Source organism: Neophocaena asiaeorientalis, unplaced genomic scaffold (genome assembly GCF_003031525.2).
Source record: "Neophocaena asiaeorientalis asiaeorientalis breed wild unplaced genomic scaffold, Neophocaena_asiaeorientalis_V1.1 scaffold681, whole genome shotgun sequence".
In the NCBI taxonomy this organism is placed as follows: Eukaryota; Metazoa; Chordata; class Mammalia; order Artiodactyla; family Phocoenidae; genus Neophocaena; species Neophocaena asiaeorientalis.
In genome coordinates, this window is record NW_020172271.1 from 235,137 (window position 1) to 245,780 (window position 10,644).

At 41.9% G+C, this 10,644-nt stretch overlaps 2 protein-coding genes across 2 annotated transcripts in view; both read right to left on the reverse strand.

Annotated features, from left to right (window-relative positions):
* CPA4 (carboxypeptidase A4) overlaps positions 1–2,568 on the reverse strand; it is a 30,865-nt gene extending 28,297 nt beyond the window's left edge. Inside the window, exon 1 of the mRNA XM_024763023.1 lies at positions 2,501–2,568. Coding sequence (XP_024618791.1) covers positions 2,501–2,568 — 68 coding nt within the window. The remainder of the gene's footprint in view (positions 1–2,500) is intronic.
* Positions 2,569–5,668: 3,100 nt separating this feature from the next.
* CPA2 (carboxypeptidase A2) overlaps positions 5,669–10,644 on the reverse strand; it is a 41,208-nt gene continuing 36,232 nt past the window's right edge. The window contains 1 exon segment of the mRNA XM_024763034.1: positions 5,669–5,856. Within this exon segment, the coding sequence (XP_024618802.1) occupies positions 5,669–5,856 (188 nt within the window).

Consider the following 10,644-nt stretch of genomic DNA (forward strand, 5'->3'; position numbering starts at 1 on the left):
ATTCTATAAATATCAATTAAATCTATCTGGTCTATTGTGTCATTTAAAGCTTGTGTTTCCTTATTTATTTTCTGTTTGGATGATCTGTCCATTGGTGTAAGTGGGGTGTTAAAGTCCCCTACTATTATTGGGTTACTGTCGATTTCCCCTTTCATGGTTGTTAGCATTTGCCTTACGTATTGAGGTACTCCTAAGTTGGGTGCATAAACATTTACAATTGTTACATCTTCTTCTTGGATTGATCCCTTGAACATTTTATAGTGTCCTTCCTTACCTCTGGTAAGGTCTTTATTTTAAGGTCTATTTAATCTGATACAAGTATTGTTACTCCAGCTTTCTTTTGATTTCCATTTGCATGGAGTATCTTTTTCCATCCCTTCACTTTCAGTCTGTATGTATCCCTAGGTCTAAAGTGGGTCTCTTGTAGACAGCATATATATGGGTCTTGTTTTTGTATCCATTCAGCCAGTCTGTGTCTTTTGGTGGGAGCATTTAGTCCGTTTACATTTAAGGCAGTTATCGATATGTATGTTCCTATTCCCATTTCCTTAATTGTTTTGGGATTGTTTTTGTGGGTCTTTTTCTTCTCTTGTGTTTCCCGCCTAGAGAAGTTTCTTTAGCATTTGTTGTAAAGCTGGTTTGGTAGTGCTGAATTCTCTTAGGTTTTGCTTGTCTCAAAAGCTTTTGATTTCTCCATCAAATCTGAATGAGGTCCTTGCTGGGTAGAGTAATCTTGGTTGTAGGTTTTTCTCTTTCATCACTTTAAGTATATCTTGTCAATCTATTCTGGCCTGCAGAGTTTCTGCTGAAAAATCAGCTGATAACCTTATGGGGATCCCTTTGTATGTTATTTTTTGCTTTTCCCTTGCCACTTTTAATATTTTTTCTTCGAATTTAATTTTTGTTAGTTTGATTAATATGTGTCTTGGTGTGTTTCTCCTAGGGTTTATCCTGTATGGGACTCTCTTTACTTCCTGGACTTGGGTGACTATTTCCTTTCCCATTTTAGGGAAGTTTTTCACTTTAATCTCTTCAAATATTTTCTCAGACCCTTTTTTCTTCTTCTTCTGGGACCCCTATAATTTGAATGTTGGTGCATTTAGTGTTGTCCCAGAGGTCTCTGAGATTGTCTTCAATTCTTTTCATTCTTTTTTCTTTATTCTGCTCCTCAGCAGTTATTTCCACCATTTTGTCTTCCAGCTCACTTATTTGTTCTTCTGCCTCAGTTATTCTGTTATTGATTCCTTCTAGTGTATTTTTCATTTCAGTTACTGTGTTGTTCATCTCTGTTTGTTTGTTCTTAGTTCTTCTAGGTCTTTGTTAAACATTTCTTGTATTTTCTCAATCCATGCCTCCATTCTATTTCCGAGATTCTGGATCATCCTTACTATCATTACTATGAATTCTTTTTCAGGTAGAGTGCCAATTTCCTCTTCATTTATTTGGTCTTGTAGGATTTTACCTTGCTCCTTCATCTGTGACTTATTCTTTTGCTGTCTCTTTTGTTGTTGTTGTTGAGTGGGATTGTGTTCCTGTCTTACTGGCTGTTTGGCCTCAGGTTTCCAACACTGGAGTTTGTAGGCTGTTGGGTAGAGCTGGGTCTTGATGCCGACATGAGGACCTCTGGGAGACCTCACTCCAATGAATATTCCCTGGGATCTGAGGTTCTCTGTTAGTCCAGTGGTTCAGACTGGGAGCTCCCACTGCAGGAGCTTCAGCCCAACCCCCAGCCATTCGCTTGGGGGTTCCTCCTGTCTTCTTGGGCATCAAGGTCCCCCACCAGTGTCTGGCAGGTGCCCTAGTTGTGGGGAGAAATGTACTCCGTGTCTTCCCACACTGCCACCTTGACTCCATCCCCCCCAATCTTCTAGTAGGGTACCATACCATCCTTTCACCTCTCCTACCTCCCAAATGTCCTCTCCTTTGCAAACCTCAAGGAATTCTGTGTGGAGCACGTGTGCATGTGTGTGCATACACATGCACACACACACACAGAATGTACAGTTGTATCCTTGCATGTCACTTTTCATAGTTTCGGCTAGGCAAGACCTATCAAATCTCCATATGCCAAATGCTGATGAGAAAGCTCCACCAAACCTTAACCATTAACAGAGAAGTGAAGCCAAAAAGGCTATGACCCAAGTTTTCCCTTAAACATGGCAGAAATTGAAACAATTTCTGGTAATTCTTAGTAATTCATAATATAGGAGTAAGAAAATAGAAATGCCTGAAACTGACCTTACAAATAAGAACTAGGAAGGAAAAGTATTGGCAGGAATTAGGGAGCTGGGGAGGGACTGTGGAGACCACCTAGTCCTGATATCACAGATAAAGCTGAGCCTGAGAGAGAAGTAATTGACCCAGGATGACACAGGGGCAAAGCTGGGACAGGAGTCCGGCACTGTACCACTTGAGGTATAATCAGCCATTCATTTCCAAATCCATTTGGTTCCCATATCTCTGAACTAACCAAGTAATAGTAAGTCCAAAAGGAACTTACCCAAAAAACTTTTCTTGGCCACAGATGCTGGACCCAATAAGGTCCCCAAAGAACAGTATCCACTTCATGTCCCAAGGGTGTCAATCATAGAGTGGCTGAGTCAAGCTGTATTTATAAGGAGTCTGAGGCAGTCTCATGTCCTCAAAAATGCTAATATGACTCTCAAGCACCCTTGAAACTCTGACAGTACATCAGATGCCTCTTTCATTCCTTTTGAGTGATAAAAGCCAAGCCTCTTGATTTACAAGGTCAGGAACTTGCTCCTCAGGCTGGAAAAGTCTGTGCTAAGGGTGCTATAATGCTCATCACTTGGTATTTAAATAGTGTCTTTTGAGTAAATACGCAAGTCCCATAGTGCTGGATAGAATTTATACTGATAGAGGAGGCCAGATTATAAACCTGAGATGAAGTTACCTCTAGAGTAAAAATAAATAAATAAAGACTATCAAAGAAACCCCAAGCCAACTCCAAGACCACACACTTAACACACTTGACAAGCCCTTCTCTGGTGACAGCAGATCATGATGAAAGTTTGTGGCTTCTGTTATGAATCTGACACCTAATTCTTATGACTCCACTAAAAAGGCAGAAATATATGAGGTAAGTGGTATAGGAGGAATGTGTTTGAATAAATTATCAGTTTTCCTTGAAATCTGAGCTAAAGGTAAGGTTTAATGGTATTATTAATAATAAGACTTTCTTGCATTTACTAGATTCTGAGTCTGGTGTCCTTTCCACCAAGTCACAGCAGAACAAATGGAAGACACTCATGATCTCCATGACTTCTTCAAGGACTCTGGGGCCTTTCAGTCTGTCCTAGGTGCCCCAAATCCCACAAGCCTCTCCCACCCTACTGTCCCCCACCATCTACATACTTTCTGCACTTTCTCAAGGGGAGTAGATTCAACCAAGGGTCATGGTTGAGAGTGTTAAAGAGATGTTATTCTGACACTTGTTACAACTGTAAGGAAGACTTTATTCAAGATACAATAGGAGAGAGTAATTGTGTTCAACTTCAAATACGTAAAGATAGCAGAGCAAGGGGATCAGTGGATGGAAAACTGTTAAGAGGAGACATCAGGGTAGGGGGAATTCTTGCTTAACTGACCTAACAAATTATTGCTAAAGGCAGGCCAAGGACTTAGACATCAATGATGGAGGATGAGGAACTCAATCAGATGTCAAGGATTGGGGGATTACTTAGCAGGATTCTTTGCTAAGACTGACTTAGGGCCCAAGGACAAGGCTAGTAGAAAAGAAAGTTCAGGGAAGCCTGTCCAAGGTTTGGTCAAGAAGAGTCTTTGTCAGGAGTTGTGGAGCTGGGGGCCTCTGTCGGGGCTCTTTTGTCCTTCCAACACTGGAAGTGAACTCCTAGGCCCACCTTGGTCTATCACAAAGGCTGGGCTGTACTTCACTATGATAGATTTCATCTTTGAAATTAGTAAAAAGAGAAGCTGAGACCTGAATCTGCAAGAAATGTGAACTAAAGAATCAAGTACCCAGAATTCTAGGCAAGCTGAAATTCACTTCCCACCCTTTTCTCCCAGGGAAAGCCATCAACATGAAGAAAATATAAATCTCTAATGGAAGCCAATGTCTAAAGAGAAATTGTATGGAATCTGAGACCCAGACTTGATGGGGCAGCCTGGAGGAAGGAGCGTCATGGGTTTGCGTCTCCACTAGTTTTTCTGATGCAGCATACCAGAAACAGAAAAGCAGAAGGTAACATGCAACCAGAGGATACAGCACCTAGCATGATACTTAGCACAATGCAGTTGCTTAATTAGTATTTACTGAATAAATAAACACGAAAGTCCCCTTCTAGCTCTAAGATGCTACTCTATTAAGATGAACCAACTGACACATGTCACAACATGGGTGAATCTCGAAAACATTTGCTAAGTGAAATAAGCCAGTCACAAAAGGACAAATACTATATGATTCCATTTATATATGGTACCTAGAACAGGCAAATTCATAGAGACAGAAAGAGCACAGAATTACCATGGGCTAGAAAGAAGGAGAACAGGGACTTATTGCTTAAGGGGTACAGAGTTTCAGTTTGGGACGGTGGAAAATTTCTGGAGATGGATGGTGATGACTGCACAACACTGTGAATGTACTTAGTGTCACTGAATTGTACACTCAAAGTGGTTAAAATCGTTTTATGGTATGTATATTTCACGACAATTTTGTTTTTAATTTTTAAAGGATGTTGGTAGCATTTTGCTTAAAATGGGATTAAAAAGATAAAGGGGTACAGCTCAGTGTTGCTGTGTTTAAGGGCAACATAAATCAAAGATATAATGCTCCTATATCAGGATTAGAAAAAGGAATAATCAGGGGCTTCCCTGGTGGCTCAGTGGTTAAGAAGCCACCTGCCAATGCAGGGGACATGGGTTCGAGCCCTGGTCCGGGAAGGTCTCACATGCTGCAGAGCAACTAAGTCTGTGCGTCACAACTACTGATGCTGCGCTCTAGAGTCCGTGAGCCACAACTACTGAAGCCTGCGCACCTAGAGCCCGTGCTCCACGACAAGAGAAGCCACCTCAATGAGAAGCCCGTGCACCGCAATGAAGAGTAGCCCCTGCTCGCCGCAACTCGAGAAAGCCCACGCGCAGCAACGAAAACCCAATGCAGCCAAAAATAAATAAATAAAATAAATAAGTTTAAGGGAAAAAATTACAAATCTTTAAAAAAAAAAAAAGAAAAGAAAAAGGAATAATCACAATGCAGGAGCTTCCCTGGTGGTGCAGTGGTTAAGAATCCGCCTGCCAATGCAGGGGACACAGGTTTGAGCCCTGGTCCGGGAAGATCCCACATGCTGCGGAGCAACTAAGCCCATGCAACACAACTATTGAGCCTGTGCTCTAGAGCCTGTGAGCCACAACTACTGAGCCTGCGTGCCACAACTACTGAAGCCCGTGAGCCTAGAGCCCGTGCTCCGCAACAAGAGAAGCCACTGCAATGAGAAGCCCACGCACCACAACAAAGAGCAGCCCCCACTCACTGCAGCTAGAGAAAGCCCACGCACAGCACCGAAGACCCAATGCAGACAAAATAAACAAATACATAAATAATAAATTTATTTTAAAAAATAAATAAATAATCACAGCCCAACTTTGCTTCAAACCAAAGAGCTTTTAATGGTGTTTATTCCCAAGAGCCTTAATAGGGGTGGTCTCACACATGCTCCATGACTGTCTTCAAGCCAAACCAGGTCTCTTTCACTGTGGGTAAGATCTGATTGGCCAGCAGAAGGAACTCATATCGATCTGTGTCTCCCAGTTCAAATTCAAATGATTATTTGATTCCAGAGTCATAAGACCAGTCAATGCTTCCTCCACTGGCTTGGTCTGAAGGGCAAATGAGAATAAAATCTGGTTATACTATTCCCACTGGCCTCTCACAGCTATGTAACCTCTATATTAAGTTCCACCACTATCAAAAATAAGTCAGGCCCCTATCTGCATGGACCTTGAGAACAGGGATAGCTTAGTAGAGGGCCGTGCTTATGAAAAAATACAAGATTAATTTGAAAAGCAAAAGGTGTTACTCAAATGGACACTATACTTAGCTTTCCTTTGGTGTTCTTAGGAGCCTCTGGCTTCACCCACCCATTTGGAATCCTGCCTGCTCTCCTACTGGCATCTTCTACAGCTTAGGGAGGCTACACCACTTCCTTCTTCAGTTGGGTGCTAGGTGTAAACATTGTTTCCTCTGGTGGGAGAGAAGGGATTACAAATAGAGGAAGAGATTTGGTCCCTGCTCTCAGGGGACTTTCAGTATAAGGATGGAACAGGCTTTGCTCTGATAACAAATAATATGCCCAGCACCTATATGTGTGAGTAAAACCAACAATGTGCACCTGTGTAATATGTGGCCACTTACGTGACAAATGATAAAGGAAGGTAGCATTAGCCTACAAAGACTTCTGACAATCATGACTCAGAAGAGCTAAGCAATAGGTCGGCTCTGAGGCCCATCCGAGGGAGGGCAGGTAGAGGTCAAATGGAGTCACCTAATCCCTAAGAATGGGGCCGAGCAAAGGGGAAGACCAGGGAGGTTATACCAGGGAAAAGTAGGACTAGTGGTTAATATTGGGAATTGACACTATGAACTCGTGTGTCTGGTGTCTTTGCCTTCACCTACAGCAGCAGTAGTAGCACCTGGTAAATAACAAACACCAAATGGCTGCTGACTTGAACTGAATTTTCCTGGGTAGCAAAATTACTAACTTATACCTTTGGTGTGGTCACATGACACAGATGATCCCACTAAGAGGTCCACAGTGGACTGGCTTCAGATTGAATCCTGATTCTGCAAATCATTATTTGGGTGACCTAAGACAGTCACTTATCTGAATCCCAAACGCTTCTTCTGTCAAATAAGGATAATACCACTATTTACTTCATAGGGCAGTGAGAATTAAATAGGATAATATAATGTTCATGATTCGATCAATTGTTGAGTGCTTATTAAATGTGTTAGACGTTATGCTAAATTGGTTTATTTAATCCTCACCTGTGTCACAAGTAGATATTAGTATTAGTCCCATTTTACAGATGAGGAAATCTCAGAGAGATAGAGATTAAGTGAAGGAGATGGGATAATGTATGTAGAATAGGCATGCAGTAAATGTCAGTTGTGATTATAACCATCATTATCAATAAATGACTAAGATCCCATCAGAAAAGTTGGACCACATTAAGGATCAGAGGTATCTGAAGGAGAGTAGTTCACCAGGAAGCTAACAAGCAACATTTATATAGTGCCTTCGAGTTAGTGAACTCTTTTATTCTACATTCTATCTTTAGAGCTTCTCAACAACCCATTTCATAGATGAAAAAACCAAGGGAACCTGGTTTGAGTGACCAGGCTTGAGTGACCTGCCCAAGGTTACTTGGTTCCAAAGTGATAGAACTATAACTCAAACCCAGACCTCTCTCCCCAAGGTCTGTGTTTTATTTCCCCCTGAGAAAGACTCAAGTAACAACTTCTGGACCAAACACCTGTTGTGATGCAGCTCCTTATAGACCTTTCCGGATGAGAAACTTCCCAGAAAATGTCTCACCCACCACAGACGTACAGCCATGTCTTGGGTGGAGTGAAGCAGGTATTCAGCCCAGAGCTGCATACCAATCAGGGGCAAGAGGCAAAAAGTACTTAACTGGGACTCGTTCTTAGAGGCAGTGCTTGTCCAAGCTGGAATGAGGCCAGAATCAAGGATAACAGAGTCAGCTCTGGACAGAGATGCAGCAAGAACTTGATTAACCATTAATGGTCACATTACAAAAGATCAGACAGCAAACCCTATACTTGTCTGACATTTGCTTAATGGAAGTATCTTCAACATCTGTGACTTTACCAAAAAAAGCATACTAAATGTAGGCCTTTCAAGGTCTACAGTACTTGTAAATACCTCAGAAAAGGAAGGTGGAAAACTAGATTCCTTGTAATAAAATGGCTGAGACCCCATGTATGTGTCTCAGGGGCAAATTATGCCATTCTGCTGACATTCTGAACTCCAGCCTCCACTCAGAGGTGGCCAACCAGAGAAAACATGCATTCCTCAGCCTCAAGTGGCCATAATGGCCTTCTACCCCACTGCCACCACTCAGGGGCCCTCCTCCCTGGAGGTTCCCCCACCAAAGGGGAGGACAATCCCACATGGAACACAGTTAAAAAGGTCTGGGCAATTGTAAGATCAGTCTTCCCAGAGAATAGCCTAAAAAATATGTAGATAGAGCTCCAAAGCTGTTCATTACATTTGACTTGGGAATCGCCTAAAAGAAAAAGAAGTTTGTGCCAATATGTTCATAGTAGCACTATTTAGCAAAAAGTTGAAACAATCCAAAGGCCCAATAACTGGGATATAGCAGTATAATTGAATACCAAATACCTAGAGCGGAAATAACATAAAACTATGTAGGAAATGTACAATGGAATACTACTCAGCTATAAAAAAAGAATAAAAAAAAAAAAAAAAAAAAAAAAAAAAAAAGAATGAAATAATGTAATTTGCAGCAACATGGATGGACCTAGAGATTATATACCAAATGAAGTCAGAAAGATATACCATATGATAGCACTTATATGTGGAATCTAAAATATGACACAAATGAACTTATCTATGAAACAGAAACACACTCACAGACATAGAGAACAGACTTGTGGTTGCCAAGGGGGATGGGAGAGGGATGGATTGGGAGTTTGGGACCAGCAGATGCAAACTATTATATAGAGAATGGATAAACAACAGGTACTACTGTATAGCACAGGGAACTATATTCAATATCCTGTGATAAACCATAATGGAAAAGAATATGAAAAAGAATATATATATGTATTTGTTATACAGTAGAAGTTAATACAACATTGTAAATCGATTATACTTCAATAAAATAAATTTTTGAGCTTCCCTGGTGGTGCAGTGGTTGAGAGTCCTCCTGCTGATGCAGGGGACACGGGTTCGTGCCCCGGTCCAGGAAGATCCCACATGCCGCGGAGCGGCTGGGCCCGTGAGCCATGGCCGCTGAGCCTGCGCGTCCGGAGCCTGTGCTCCGCAAAGGGAGAGGCCACAACAGTGAGAGGCCCGCGTACCACACAAAAAATAAATAAATAAAATAAATTTTTTAAAGAACTATATGGGAAATGATGTTACATGAAAAAAAGCTAAACGCAGACATTGATTACAACTAGATAAATATATTTGTGTTCAATGACAAAACATTAATGAAATTGAAACTGATAATAAAGTATAATCATTATTGGACTCTTTTTTCTATGAAGTTTTAAAAATACATCATAATAGCAAAAAAGAAAGAGAGAAAGAAAGAAAACCATAATCTGGAAAAAAAGAGAAACTTTCATGCTCTGAAATATTACCAAATCCGTAGTTTTGGGATTTCCATTAAGTGTTCTAGATATGGTGAGTAAACTATTACTCCTCTGCTCTCCAAGACTCCCATTAAGAAAACCATGACTGGGACCTCCCTGGTGGCACAGTGGTTAAGAATCCACCTGCCAACGCAGGGGACCCAGGTTTTACGGGAAGATCCCACATGCCGTGGAGCAACTAAGCCCATGCACCACAACTACTGAGCCCACGTGCCACAACTACTGAAGGCTGCGCGTCCTAGAGCCTGTGTTCCACAACAAGAGAAGCCTCTGCAATGAGAAGCCCGTGCACTGCAAGGAAGAGTAGTACCCGCTCACCACAACTAGAGAAAGCCCACATGCAGCAACGAAGACCCAACGCAACCAAAAATAAAATAAATTTTTTTTAAAAATCAAGTATGCTTTAAAAAAAAAAAAGAAAAGAAAACCATTACTAACAAGTGTGCTCTCCCTCAGATTCCCACCATCACCCTTTTACAGACAGAGCTATGTCAGTGTCCCCAGCATGTCGGCACACTCTTCTCTTGTTCAACCCTGATCTGCCCACCTCTGCTTATCCCTTTCTTGCCCCTATTCTCCCCCTCTTTGGAACAGCACTGCCTTGGTCATTTCTTCTCTCTCCTATATCTTCCACCTCTCCCTCTCTATTATTCCCTTTCCCACAGTCAATAAACAAATCTCTTATCTCAAAAACAAAACCCTCCATTCCTCTCTCTCCTTCCCTTCTCATCCATGCTCCTCTGAAAAGTAGTCTACTCACTGGGCCTCCCCTTCTCCCATCCCACGTACTCCTCCAGTAGCCCTCACTCTTCTGAAACTGCTCTGGTTACGGTCACCATAAGCTAGTAATGAAAACCCAATGGTAAATGTTCTGTCCTTTTCACATTTGACCTTTTAGTGACCTTTTTGTCATTGTTAACCACTGCCTCCTTCCCAACAATTGCTCCTTCCCTGGTTTCTGAAATGCAAGGTTTTTGGCCTCTCTGCCCAGCCCTGCTGCCATGCCCTCCATCATTGCTAACCACTTCTGCTGCTTAACATCTTACTCCCCTCCTCTGTCCAGGGCTTTTCCCACTTCAGATGACCTCCTTGCTCTCCTGTTCCAACCACCTTCCCTGTGTCAACTACCCTTAAATCTCTCTCTCTGCAGAATCCCAGGGGTATACAGCCCAAAGCCTACAGGACATCTCCACTTGAAAACACCACACTTACCTCAACCTCAGTATGTCTAGAGCTGAACTCAT